The sequence below is a fragment of the Micromesistius poutassou genome (assembly GCF_964030765.1).
Source record: "Micromesistius poutassou genome assembly, chromosome: 3".
In the NCBI taxonomy this organism is placed as follows: domain Eukaryota; kingdom Metazoa; phylum Chordata; class Actinopteri; order Gadiformes; family Gadidae; genus Micromesistius; species Micromesistius poutassou.
In genome coordinates this window covers 10,871,779-10,886,562 of record NC_140273.1, presented here as the reverse complement: position 1 = coordinate 10,886,562, position 14,784 = coordinate 10,871,779, and the positions used below count along the sequence as shown (strand labels likewise).

General features: G+C 44.3%; 1 protein-coding gene across 1 annotated transcript; it reads left to right on the top strand.

Annotated features, from left to right (window-relative positions):
- Nucleotides 1-3,341: 3,341 nt before the first annotated feature.
- Nucleotides 3,342-13,386, top strand: cyth4b (cytohesin 4b). Its single transcript, XM_084465127.1, has 13 exons — nucleotides 3,342-3,480; nucleotides 4,308-4,390; nucleotides 4,711-4,775; nucleotides 5,409-5,478; nucleotides 6,965-7,083; nucleotides 7,651-7,731; nucleotides 8,407-8,519; nucleotides 8,777-8,925; nucleotides 9,610-9,721; nucleotides 10,139-10,215; nucleotides 10,974-11,045; nucleotides 11,410-11,564; nucleotides 11,961-13,386. The coding sequence occupies exons 1-13, from the start codon at nucleotides 3,462-3,464 to the stop codon at nucleotides 12,040-12,042; spliced, it is 1,197 nt and encodes a 398-aa protein (XP_084321253.1). The 5' UTR covers nucleotides 3,342-3,461; the 3' UTR covers nucleotides 12,043-13,386.
- The last annotated feature ends 1,398 nt before the right edge of the window (nucleotides 13,387-14,784 follow it).

Below are 14,784 nucleotides of genomic sequence, written 5' to 3'. Positions count from 1 at the left end.
CCCACAAATAATATCTCAGTCACGGCCCACTTGAGCGCCAGAAATTCCAATTTCATTGAGCTGTAATTAGTCATATTGGGCTCAGTGGGCTGGAGACCGCGGCTTGCATAGGCAATTGGCCGCACCTTACCTCCTTGTTCCTGGGAAAGGACTGCACCCAGACCCCCGTGGCTGGCGTCCACCTCCAGGATAAAGGGTAGGGAGAAATCTGCGTAGGCGAGTACTGGAGCAGCCACCAGCTTGCCTTTCAAGGCCTCAAAGCTTGCCTGGCAAGCCTCGGTCCAGGACCTGGCAAAGTTACGATCAGCCTATCCTTTCCTTATAGGTCTCCCCTTAGGGCCGGTGTGTTCAGCCACTAGTTTGTGTAAAGGGGCTGCCAATTTGGCAAATCCCTCCATGAACCGCCGGTAATAACTGGCAAACCCGAGAAATGATCGCAGCTCTGAGACAGTGTTAGGATGGCGCCACTGAGCCACCGCCTCGATCTTACTCGGGTCCGTAGCAACACCCTGATCAGACACAACATGGCCCAGGTACTTTACACTTCTTTGAAAGAAGGCACACTTGCTCAGTTTGGCTTTGAGGCCCTCGTTCTGCAACCGACTCAACACCAGGTCCAGTCGCTCTAAATGTTGTTGCACAGTGGTGGAAAATACAACAATGTCATCCAGATAGAGCAATAAGGACTGGCACTGCTGATCCCCAAAAAGCCGTTGCATCAGTCGCTGGAACGTTGAGGGAGCATTGCAGAGCCCAAAAGGCATTCGGTTCCACTCAAACAACCCAAATGGGGTGCAAAAGGCGGTCTTAGCCTTGTCCCTCTCTGTTACTGGTACCTGGTTATATCCACTGGCCAAGTCCATAGTGGAAAACCAGCTGGCCCCCGTCAAAGCATCCAGTGACTCCTCAATACGAGGTAGGGGAAATGCATCCTTGCGTGTCTTAGAGTTCAGTTGACGATAATCAACACATAGCCGCAGTGAGCCATCTTTTTTTCTAACTAAGACAATCGGTGATGCATATGGGCTGCAGCTTTCCCTGATGACTTGGGATTCAAGTAATTGATTAATGTGGGATTTTACCAGCTCATAGTCGGACGGTGGTATCCGACGATACCTCTGCCTAACCGGCACCTCATCTAACAGTGGAATGTCATGAGACAACAGGCTAGTGCAGCCCAAGTCTCCCTCGTGGGCGGAGAACACTGTATGATATCTCCCAAGTAGATCCTGAACCTGTTCCTGCTCTGCCTCGGCTAACAAAGGTAACTCAATTGCCTCCATCTGTTCCATGATGGTGGGTTTGGTTACTTGGGCTGCATGGGATGCGACCATAGCGGTGACCGGCCGGACTTCCCTCACTCCAGCAGGCAAACTGACTACATGGACACGCTGTAATGTACCCAGTGAAGTGCGAGGATACAGCAAAACATCTGTGTTGCCCACATTAACTACTGGGATAGAGGCTGTGCCATGATCAACCCTAACCAAGGAGACCAGGAGCCCTGGAGGCAGGCCAGACTCTGAGGGCTCAAACAGAACAATGCCACTGGCATACTGAGCAGAACAGGTTGATGGAACCAACATCATGGAACCCCCGGGGACACGGCAGGCTCTCCCACCTCTTGCCTTTACCCGGCCGAGGTTAGTAGAGGGCTGAGTCTCCACTTGATGGCAGCGTTGGAAAGCCTGCAGGAGGGATGTTGGGGCTTGGGTGAGTGACGGCACTTCAAACAAGGACTGTCCATATTGTTCAAAGAATTCCCGGTAGCACTTACTAAGAACATTCATTCCTAGTACTCCAGGGACCTTAGAATTCAACCCACTAGGAGGATCCTTGACGACTAAGATCCCACAGCTTGGCATTAGCATACCACAAAGCTCAACGTCAGACTCGGTGTAGCCAACATATTGGATAGCCAGCCCATTGGCAGCCCGTAACTGAAGCCAGTGGCATGGCTGAATGCTGTTGCGCCCGATCTGCTCAAAATGCTCATAAAAAAATGTTTCTGTGATCGTGGACACCATAGACCCAGTGTCTATCAAACAAGGGACACGAACGCCCCCAACACATTCATCCAAATGAGGACATGAGGATATCAAGCTAGAAATCGGACGGGAACTACAACCAGACTCTTCTGAACCAAAATATTTCCCTCCCAAACTGTGGCTCTGCAGTTTGGGTGGAACTAGTTTTCCGCCCAAGAAGACTGTTGGCTGTGGCTGGAAGCTTGGGCAGTAGGAGCAAGAAACGGAGGGCGAAACTGAGCTCGTTCTCCATCGCATTCCCGTGCATAATGCCCAGGGCGTTGGCACCTACGGCAAATCAAAGGCTGGCTGTGGTAGGGACGGCGAGACTGAGGAGCTCTTTGCATCAGAGACATGCTCTGAGTCAATTGATTTAACTGCTCTTGCTGTTGTTTTAAGATCTCTTTCAGCTCACCAAACTGAATACCCTGGATGGACGGAACGGAGTGGCTCCGCCCTCTAGCACCCCCTGGCAAGCCCTCCCGTTCCCATCGGATTGCCTCTGTCCGCATCTCCAGCAAAGTTGAGAATGGCTGTCTCCGTACAAGCTGTTTCAGTTCTCAGTGCAAAGCGCCCTCTAAGACATGCTCTGTAAACTGATCCCGCAATAGCACCTCTGCATTAGGAACAGCGTCAGGAGCCGACTGCTTAACCTTATCCATTAAGGTCATTAGCGCCAGAGAGAATTCCTGTAGGGTCTCTCCCTCTTGTTGCTTCCTAGAAAAAAATGCCTATATAATAAATAATGCGTAGCCTTGTGGACGCGTATGCGTACCGATGCGTTGACTATGTAAGGGCCCTAAGGGTGAAAAAAACCTTTACCTCTTTAGCGCTTTTTCTAAAAGATGCATGTTTAGCCTTATTATTTAACGTTTAAACAGCATGTACATTTAAGCCTTGTTCATTGAGTTCAATTAAGTATTTTTCATTCAATAGGCCTACGTGTTTTATCTGTAAATTAACAGACACGTAGGCCTAAACAAAAAGTAAATTTACCTGTGGTGTGTTCGCCTGACCGCGTGCTTCTTGCAGGTGTGAAGCACAGATAGAATCATGTGTCAACGCAGGGAAGTTGTGCGATGTTACTGGACGGCCACTAGGTGGCGCCTCCCCCCCCCCCCCCCCCCTCAACGGACCCTGCTATAAGGTAGCCTATGCATTACAAGATGCACAAGGTGCACACAGGCATATATCTAAAAGTAAAGACAGTGAACATGCTTCTGGTCAGGGTTGCATTTTCATAAAGAGGAACTGAAATGCTGTTTCATGAGAAAGATGCGTGAGAGGCAGAGGGCGGAAGCGCGGCTGTGCGCGGGTCAGCTGTAGTGTGCAGCGTCAGCCCCCGGTGAGGTGTCAAGAACCTCCGACGGCGTTGTTCATTCCCTTCAGCAGGGTGGATTGTATGTTCAAGTGTTAATCTGCTCTTGGACTTCAATGACTGATTCCAAAATGGGTGAGTTTAATGATATTAGATTTCCTATTCATACAGGCTACACCTTTTTATTTTAGTTAAAATACTATTAAGACCAACTTAATAAAAACTGTATTTTGATAACGGATTTTGATAAAGTCGTTATCAAAAGCTATGTCATTCAACAAAACACAACATTATTTAGTCTAAATATTTTGTCTAAATGTATTGCCTTCTTACTTACTTAATTATTTATTTTACTTTACCACTTAATTGTTGGCTGCATTTGTTTTTTCTCAAACATGCGTCTAGAGCTACAGGCAGAAAGTGGCAGTAGACCTGCCTACCAGTAAAACAGTCAACACGGGCGGTCTTATTCAGAATAAAACCCAATAATACTGATGTTCGAGGGTTTAAACGTCTTCCAACGGAGGAGATGTGCTCGTGCCTCGGATGCTGAGAAGCTCGGGGTGGTGGGGGTGGTGGGGGTGGTGGTGGGGGTGGTGGTGGTGGGGGCTGGGCGTAGTTGGAAGAGGAAGTTCTGCGGTCACAGCCTTGCCACAACTGCGCATAATGTAGGCCTACTTCATCTAGTCCCCTTGCAATAAACTAACTGATACATTAATAAACTAACTGAACATTTTCGAAATACCTGAGATTACCCAAAGGTATCAGTAGCCTACATTTCTCCTGGCTCTTTTAGACTTCTTCAGGGATTTGCTACTGAAAATAATAAACAGAAAGTAATTCTTGAATGAAATACTAAAGCAATGTGGACAACGACATGAGTGTGTGAGGGTTTTGAGAGGTACACGATTGGACTGGGTATAGGAAGGCATCACCTTGTGTTGTGATTGCTGTGTCATCAGTGCCATCAGACTTCACGGCAGATGAGAAGATAGAGATGGAGAGCATGAGAATCTACAAGAAAGATCTACTTGAGGACATCCAGGTGACCATGCATTGCGCGCACACACACACACACACACACACACACACACACACACACACACACACACACACACACGTTTACTCACTCACTCACTCACTCACTCACTCACCTACTCACACAGACACACAGACACAAATGAACAAAGCGTTTAGGTTTATTTTAATTACAAATACCAAACATTTGCTGCTTGATGCTTCAGAAATGTTGGTTCATGTACACACACACACACACACACGCACACACACACACACCTTTGACTCTCTGAATTCCTGATTTGAGTTTAAATTGCCTTGCTGACCTCTGACCTATTCTTTTACCAGAAGCTGAAGTCAGAGATAGACAACGTCATGGCAGACATCCTTAGCTTTGAGTCGTCAGAGGAGAGGTATGTCTCAATATTAAATTACATATTCTGTTAACAGGCACAGCTCATAGGAGGTTAGGGAATGTATAATGGGCTAGTTTTCAGGATCCCTATTCAGCCAAGTAAAGACAGCAACTTCCTGTCAATCAGTCTTCCTGTCTATTATTGATTGACTGAAAGTTGCTCATTCACGTGGATTTTGGCAGATGTTATTAACGTAGGTCTGCCGTGGTGAAACTACAATGTGTAGTTGTAGAAGCGCCTTTTAGATATTTTGTCCTTAGCATTCTTACCGTGTTGGCTGTAGAACGGTGGGCAATCAGGGGAAAAAGGTTAAGGTTGTTTCCGCAAGGAATTGTAGGACGGCATAATCTCCCTTTCTTTGGTAAAGGATTTTCCATTGTACCCTAAGCTTTGCTTAAGAGGATAAGAAAGAAATCATCAAAGCGCCTTAACCTAGCATTTAGGGAATTCAAACAGCTCTTATCATGGCTGCCACTTAGATAATTCCGGGTCATTTCACTCAGTATCCTTTCCTTAGCAAAAAATACTAATTGAGTGTGTGTGTGTGTGTGTGTGTGTGTGTGTGTGTTTGTGTGATGGTTCATTTTCTGACGTTTCTCACTTTTCTTACCTTCACCGTGACCTCATTAGCAGCAGGACCATCGAGAAAGGAAAGAAGTTCTCCAACGGAAAGAAAAAGTTCAACATGGACCCCAAAAAGGTGGGCTACGATTGTGCGTGTGTGTGTGTGTGTGTGTGTGTGTGTGTGTGTGTGTGTGTGTGCATGCATGTGTGTGTGCGTGAGTGTGTGATTGTGTGTGTGCGTTTGTGTGTGTGCGTGAGTGTGTGTGAGTATGTGCGCGTGTGTGTGTGTGTGTGTGTGTGTGTGTGTGTGTGTGTGTGTGTGTGTGTGTTTGTGCATGTGGGTGCTTTAAGGTATTGCAACAGAATTCAGGCTGTGGTTTGGCTTCACTTCCTATGTGCTCAGCGCTGACTCACGACATGGAAAGAGAACAACACGATCTGCCACCATCATAACTTCCACTAGCAATCAGCATATTGTGGTCACTGATATATAGCAATCAAATGTGATCACTTAGTAGCATCATTAGCATCGTGGAATAAAACTATGACAATATAATGACCTGACAATTATTAGTTGAATTACTGCCTGAATCTAGGTATGTTTTTTAACAGTATATCAGTCAAATATATATATATTTATTATCCAAAATTAAACTTTACAACAACCGAGGTCGATCTCAAACCCTTAAATTGTCACAATTAAAAGGTATGGCCTAAGCTAAAATGTAAAAAGTAAAAAAAGGCATTCTCTTCTCTAATCAGAACACAATCAGGGTTCAGGACAGACCAAAGAACGAGTCCATAGGACATTGAAAACATCCGCTCTTGTACATCCGGGTCAGGCTCATAGTTACAAACATGCCCAGCTTAAACGTTTCACCCTTACCGCTATACCCCTGTTTTGCTGTTTTGGACATGGTGGTAAGGAAATCAGGTTACTGCGGTAACCGGCTTGCTCCATGGTTTCCTGCCTGCCTGCTAACATGCTGTATAAGTGCAGGAGTTTGCTGTTATGTTGAAGAGAGGTGCTGGGAAGAAAGAGGTAGTGAAAGTGTTGTGGTAGCCAGGATGCATGTAGGATGTAGAATCACACTGGGCTCTCAGATGAAACTGTTGACTGAGGCTACTGGGGGGTGTATGTGTCTATGAGATCATCCTCGCGTGCCTAATCTGTGTGTGGTGATCTAATGTAGTTGCCCATGGATATGTTATTCCTGCATGCATCTTGTATTCTTGCATGCAATTGTGTGTGTGTTTTTGTGCCTGTGTACGTGTGTGTATGTGTGTGTGTGTGTGTGTGTGTGTGTGTGTGTGCCTTTGTGTGTGCCCTCTGTGTGTATGTGTGTGTGTGTGTGTGTGTGGGGGGGGGGGGGGGTGTACCCGTGTGTGTGTGTGTGTGTGTGTGTGTGTGTGTGTGTGTGTGTGTGTGTGTGTATGTGGGCGCATGTATGTGTGTGTGTATATCTATATATGACGTGTGTGGTATACGTATTCATGTCCGTGTGCGTGTGTGTGTGTAGCTACATGTGACGTGTGCGTATATCTGTATGTGTGTGTTTTTGTGTGTAGATGTGTCTCTATATATGACGTGTGTGTGTGTGTGTGTGTGTGTGTGTGTGCAGGGTATTAACTACATGGTGGACTGCCAGCTCCTGGAACCCGGAGCCAGGTCTATTGCTGAGTTCCTCTACAGGGAGGAGGGGCTCAACAAGACCGCCATCGGGGAGTTCCTGGGAGAGAGGTGGGGCAACGTCATCATTATCATGCTCACCCTCACCATCATCATCCTCACCCTCATCATGGTGGTGATGCTGGTGATAATGATGATGATGATGATGGTTGTGAATGTCTGTGATAAAATGACGATAAGATAAGATAGCCCTTTGTTAATCCCAGACTGACAATTTGGCTGTAATAGCAGAAAGTACAGTACAGCAGTAGAAGAAATAGAAGAGAGTCAACGTTATTATTACAACAAATAAATACAAAAAACAATTTATATACACAGTATGACAACAGGAGACAACATATTAATGTATCTACCAATAAAACCTTTGAGGCTCTCTATCCACCAAATAAATGTCTAAATGTCATGTATTATTATGATTATTATGATTACTCTTATGTTATTATTACTATTATTATGATCTCCCTCCCTTCTTTATTTCTTTATTATTTCATTTTATTTTATGATAATGTTTTATTGTATGACGATGTGTGAAAAGTGTGTGAAAAGTGCTATATAAATAAAGTTGCCTTGCCTTGCCTTGATCTTCAACCCCCCCTCCACCCATCCCTCCATCTCCAGGGAGGAGCTCCACCTGCAGACCCTGAAGGCCTTTGTGGAGCTCCACCAGTTCTCCAACCTCAACCTGGTGCAAGCGCTCAGGTGACCACTACCACCCGGATGACCTTTAACCTTTGCTGTACACACTACTGCCACACACACATATATATATATACACACCCAGACACAGACATGTACATACAGTACACACACACACGCTCACACACACATATATTTGAAATAGTTCTACATGATGTGTGTGTATGTCAGTGTTTCCCCTAGATTTTTTTGTAGCAGTGGTGCTGTGAGTTGGTAACCTAGCAACGCTAGGGGGGTCCGGGGGCATGCTCCCCGGAAGAAAATTTTGAAAAATAACCCTCTAAATGGTTACTTCTGGTGAGATTTTTTGGGGAAAAATGTACAAATTGAGCTTCCAAATATGACATAACAACCAACAGAGTCAAGGTATCTGCTGAGACCAGATCATTGTGCAAATGTGCCTTGAACTTGGCAGAAACTAAGTTCATCTTTTATGTTAATTTTCAGCTATTTCTTTGATATTTATCATAAGCCTAATTTTTTTTTTTTTGCAATTTCTTTTTTTTTTCCAGTGGTGTGCCGCTGCTGAATGAATATAGGGGAAACACTTATAATACAAACACATACACCCAGACACAGACATGCACATACACACACACACGCTCACACTCACACACATATATTTGAAATAGTTCTACATGATGTGTGTGTGTGTGTGTTTGCGTGTGTGTGTGGCAGACAGTTCCTGTGGAGTTTCCGTCTGCCCGGTGAGGCCCAGAAGATCGACCGCATGATGGAGGCCTTCGCCATGCGCTACTGCAACTGCAACGCTCCTGTCTTCCAGTCCAGTGGTAGGCTACGCATGCCTCTTCCTGTGTGTCTTTGTGTATATATTTGTATGTGTGTGTGTGTGTGTGTGTTTTTATATTTTTTTTACACGCGTGTCTGACTGACCACAAGCATGTTGGCCAAATTCTCTCTTCATGCTTGCAAAGCTCTTGTTTATTTTCAGCATCAAAGAAGTGGAGTAATGCATCCCCTTACCGTGTTTGTGTGTGTGTGTATACATGCATATGTGTGCGTTTCACACACACCTTGTCTCCTCCAGACACGTGCTACATCCTGTCCTTCGCCATCATCATGCTGAACACCAGCCTCCACAACCCCAACGTGAAGGACAAGACCACGCTGGAGCGCTTCATCTCCATGAACCGAGGGATCAACAACGGAGGAGACCTGCCTGTCCCACTGCTCACGGTAGCCGCTTGGGCTTTCCTCACCAGGCGGCCGTCTTGGTTCTGTCTTGGTTCTAAACACTAGCTGGGTGGTGGAACTGAATGCAGAACTCCGCACTCAGGCCCAATGAATACCAGCAGTTTGCCCTGTTTGTTATTCTAATCGTTTCATTTTCGTGCTTATTGTTATTTGATGAATAACATATTATTATTATTATTATTATCATATAGCTTTTTTATTTGCTTTTCTTTTGTTATATTGTAACATGTTGCACTGTTGAGAATGCCCAAAATCCTAGCATTTACTGGCATTTTTAACAAATTGACTTAGCCAAGATGCGTCTGTTGCAGTGAGAGACTACAAGACATGCGTCATTCTGGCGAGCCAATCACATCGTCTATCTGACCAGTCAATCACTGCATCGAGCCTTGTCTGCAGTCATATTAGCAATGCCAAAAATGACAACAAATGAGGAAATAGAAGGTGTAGGCCTATGCTGCAATTCCTCTTTCATAGTTGAAATCAAGCAAAGCATTTCTTTGCTTTATTTCAATTTTAACATATCCTAATAATTATTTCATGTCCTCCGTTACTGTGAATCGGCCACCGTGTCAGGAGATAAATAGAGAAAACTACGAATTCTTTCACTTAAAGCTCTCTATTCGACACCCCTGCCCCCCTCCCCCCCTTCCCCCCTCTTCTCAGAAACTGTACGACAGCATACGCAGCGAGCCCTTCAAGATCCCGGAAGACGACGGCAATGACCTCACTCACACATTCTTCAACCCTGACCGCGAGGGCTGGCTTCTCAAGCTTGGTACGCTGGCCCACGACACGCGATATGAGATGTGTTGCAGTAGTATTCATCGACTTACCATATGAGGACTTAACTGCATTGTATTTGTTATACATTTGCATTAATAGCATGTATTGGTTTGCATGTATTGGTTTCCGGTTAGTATATATCAGTTTCTCATTAGCAGGTGTTTGTTTATAATTAACATGTATGTACATGTGTTTCTAGTTTGCATGTATTTGTTTGTATTTAGCATATATCTGTTATTACAATAAATAAATAAATAAATAAATAAATAAATAAATAAATAAATAAATATATATATATATATATATATATATATATATATATATATATATATATATTAAACATACATGTTTGTAATCTGTATATATATCAGTTGTGTATATATCAGCATGTGTTTCTCTGTATTTGCAGGAGGCCGTGTTAAGACGTGGAAGCGACGCTGGTTCATCCTGACTGACAACTGCCTGTACTACTTTGAGTTCACCACTGTAAGACTCCCATGCCCATTCACCTCTCCCACTACAATCACCTATATTAATGCTCTTTGTCCTGGGCTGAGGAGCACAGGGCCAATACGATTCTAGTTCTTCTTGTGAGGCGATATTCATGCTCACAATGCTTTAGGGTCTATTCGTTGTTTATCTTTATTTTCAAAACATGAAGCCTTATCAGCCACCTTCAAAACAAACCTCTTGTATGGTTTGTTCAGCAACTAGATTGTGTGTACCCTGAACCTGAATGGAGAAGTGCAAAACAGAAGTGTGTGATTGCTTGGAAATAACTGCAGCGCTTCCTGTAATGGATCAGTCAGTCAGTCATTCATTCAGTCAGTCAGTCGATGATAAAGGGGGCTCCCACAATGATCTGAAAGGCTAGTGTTGTGTGCACCAAACCGTTCATCCTTATATAATGGCCGCTTGATGTGAACGTGTGGATGTACAAGCCATGAATTAGTATGGTGTTCTGATGGAGCTTTCAGGATCAGCTGGTCCTTTCATGGTTTGAGGGATGGACAGAGCTGTTCACTGGGCCGGGCGGACACACCTGTTCACTGGGCCGGAAGGATGGATGTATATCAACATAAATAGATGGATATGTATATGTGTAAAGCTGTCTCTCTCACCCCCACTCTGAGTTACGATGTCCATCCATCATCTGACTGATTGTGCTGTCTGTCTGTCTGCCTCTTTATCTCTCCGTCTGTATGTATGTCTGTCTCTCTGTCTTTCTGTCTCTCTATCTGCAGGATAAGGAGCCCAGAGGTATCATTCCATTAGAGAACCTGTGTGTCAAAGAAGTTCACTATCCTCGCAAGCCTGTAAGCAACACCAACATGAAACCGAGCAGACATAAGTACTTACATGTAGACCGATATGTGTGCATGTATGTACATAAATAAGTAGAAAAAAGCTTTGTGAACGAGATGGACTGGACATGAATGACGAATAAAATGAGTATGAATAAACAAACATAATTCAGTGGATTGGAACGGAATTCGAAATGAAGCAATCCAATCAGACGAAGTTCTGTTGATTTAGCTCATTTTATTGATAAAGAAAAAAATCAACCGTGGATTTACTTTGGTTTAATGATGGATGAGCAGAAAATCACTCTGTCAAGTTATGTATGGCTAGACGAGTGGAGGTGGAGGTGTTGACCCCTGGGGTTTCCTCCACCCTCAGTACTGCCTGGAGATGACTAACCCCAACAGCCGGGGCCAGAGGATCAAGGCCTGCAAGACGGAGACGGACGGCCGGGTGGTGGAGGGGAAGCACCAGTCCTACACCATCTGTGCTGCCAGCGCCGATGAGAGGGACTCCTGGATAGAGGCCATCAGGTCAGAGACACACACACACACACTCACACTCACAGACACTCATACACACACATCCAATGATACATATGAGAGGGACTCCTGGATAGAGCCCATCAGGTCAGAGACACACACACACACACACACACACACACACACACACACACACACAGATACAGATGAGAGGGACTCCTAGATAGAGGCCATCAGGTCAGAGACACGCCTCCATGAACACACACACACACACACTGATACAGAGGAGAGGGACTCCTGGATTGAGGCCATCCAGTCAGACACACAACTCCATGGGGACACACACACACACACACACACACACACACTCCTACATATTATGTCAGGATGACGATGACCACTGTGATGATGAAGTCTTATCTGTTCCTATTGACCTCCCATGAACAGAGCGAGCATCACCAGGGATCCCTTCTACGACCTGGTCTCCCTGCGCAAAAAGAAGATCATCAACCAAGGCAACCAAGACTGAGTGAACCAGCACCCCTGTGTGGAGGACAGGTGACACAGCGTGGCCCTCGCTCAGGAGGACTAGCCAAACACTGACTTAAGACTGCAGCCAGGGCCACCCGGTCTCAGGAGTTGGATGGACGGGCTATCTCTTGTTTCCCGATATTTGTGGACGTGGACGGACTTGACATTGTGGAGTTGGGACGTGATGCTCAGACAGATTTAGGACAAATGTACCATTTATAGTGTATACTGTCTAGGGAAGAAACCTGTGTTTCAATTTGCACTTACTCTGTAATGGCTCACTTGGCTAGACAATCGTCTAGCGTCCTCTGGTGTGATGTGTGACTAAAGGAAATAGACACAGTCTCTCAGATTGCTTCTGGAAACAATACGTCAAGTACCCAGAACAGACAGACACACTGTTTTAACTCAGCTCTGATTATGTCCACTTCTTCTTCTTCTACACTTGTGAAAAGGCATTTCATCTGTCGCTCACAATGGTTGCTGGAGATTCTATGCGTTCCTCGAGTAAAGTAACCTTGGAGGTTGGATTTAATTTACCTTCAGTGGATCATTGCAGTGAAATGTTTTATTGTTATGACAACAGAGCTACTAGTAGTAAGGTTATGTGATTCAGGTTTTTGCATGAATACATGATCAGATGATTTACTGAACTCTTTAAAGTGGTGATATTACAGTGTGTAAGTGTGATTAGCCATTACTCGTAATGGCTAATCACACTTACACCTGGTGGTTGTTATATTAATGAAAAATGTTGCATAATGCATCATTTTGTTGTGCACACTGGAATTGGAACGTGTTTCAAAAATGTAGCCAGGAACATCTGATGTTAAGGCATTAAGCATTAGCTGAGAAACCCATTTCTCAGCTAAACTGTTGCTAGCTTATAAACCGTTGTTAGCTAATAAACCATTGTTAGCCAATTAGCCGCTGTTAGCCTATAAACTACCTAAAAACTATTGTATTGTATTAAAAACTATAAAGAACCTTTCAAGAAACTTTCAAACCTTTCACAATTGTTAGCATTTAAACGTACTAACATTATCTAGATCCTGTTTTAGTTTTAAAGAAACGTCACTCGGAACATAATACAGCAGCCATGGGCCTACACAAAACCATTACCTTATCACAGCCATCTCATAGGCCTACTTCCTCTTCACGAAAACTCCCACTAAAACAAGACACAAAAAAAGACAAGGTTATGTGTCTACCTATTTGATGTACATAGTGCTGTATATATGGGTGTGACTGTATGTAAATGTTGAAACAAATGTATAAATGTTTTTAATTGTGTATAAGATGAATGGGGATGGGGATCTAGGGAAAGCTGCAAACAATAAAGAGTAAACTGAAATATTCAATTGCTTGAACTTGCTGTGTGTATTGTGTGTTCATACAGTTTAGATGTTGTAACCTGAGTAGGAAATTTGCAAAGCTAGTAATACATTTCATATTTTTTGGGATATTTTTGACAACACATTTCAATATATTTTAAGTTATTAAAATAATATAAATAACAAATGCATCTGTGTTGCTGCGCATGTGATCACTAAGGTAAACAGTAACATGTAGCACATCACCAGGGACGAGGGCTACGCTCTTGTCATATGTGCACAAATACAATGTGCTACGTGAAACCAACGCCTGTGGTCATGTCAGGCGAGTAAAATTAGTCTGTGCATGGGTGCGCCTACCTCCCTTCTTCCTCCTGATACTTTGACTTCCTGTTTCGGTGTGACAGAAAGTACTCCCACCCCAACCACCACAATGTTTACTTTAATATCTTGGTGTGATCAGTATGCAGAGAGAAACATAAAGAAGAGATGCAAATCAGAAGCTCTTCCTCAACAGTTCTGGTGCTGTTCTCTTGGCCGGCTCTCTCATGAACCAACACACTAGACTAGAGTGATGTCTTATTAACAGCAGTAGCCGGGGACAGGTTACTGAAAACGGGGACTGTCCCCGGAAACCGGGGACGTCTGGTCACCCTAGTTTAGACACCCACGTTTTAAGCCGTTACAAGCGCGCAGCGTTTGACCCTCGCCATTCAAAACCATGGATGATTATTTCTAATGTTGAAAATAAATGAAAAATAGGGATAATGTGGTCTTTGGTGTATATGTTTGCATAAACCCGACGTTATTGAGCTAGTTTACTTAAGGTGTAGGCCTACGCCTTTTTTGGTAAATACATTCATGGGGTGGTCTAGTTTACCTCTAGCCTGGTGCTACCAGACCATCGTACTTCATTTCATTTGTACAGAAGGTCTGGAACTGCTGTAGCAAACGTTCACTCACTTGGAGGCGGGTGTCTGTTGAAGTTTAAAACTATTGGATCTGCCCAGTGCCACTCTGGATCTGCCATAACCAATCGCAATAGCGTTTGGTCGTGACGTATGTCATACGCCGGGACCGGCCGGAAACTACGTTGTGCGCATGCGCAGGCTGTGTACACAAACAAAACAAGATGAAGCGTGAAGATGTCTGTCAACGATAGCTGCAGGTTTTGTTCATCTAATTTTAGAGTTCAAGGAACAATTACAAATTCTACATTAATATTCGATAGTAAGGACAGAGATAATGTTTGCAGTCAACTGTCGAGGCTGGGTCTTGTCATTGACAATACGTCGCTACTTCGACGTCATCGTTCTCAGCCACTTCCTCTGTTCGCTGATTGGTCACACAGAAATTTGTTCGGGCAAAATCCCACTAACAAGCCCCAGCCCCAGACTGACTTGAAG

Excerpts from the sequence above, each read along its gene's own strand:
- cyth4b (XM_084465127.1), top strand. Across the intron at positions 7,732-8,406 it reads AACCTGGTGCAAGCGCTCAG|ACAGTTCCTGTGGAGTTTCC; the intron begins GTGACCACTACC and ends TGTGTGTGGCAG. Across the intron at positions 11,565-11,960 it reads TCCTGGATAGAGGCCATCAG|AGCGAGCATCACCAGGGATC; the intron begins GTCAGAGACACA and ends TCCCATGAACAG.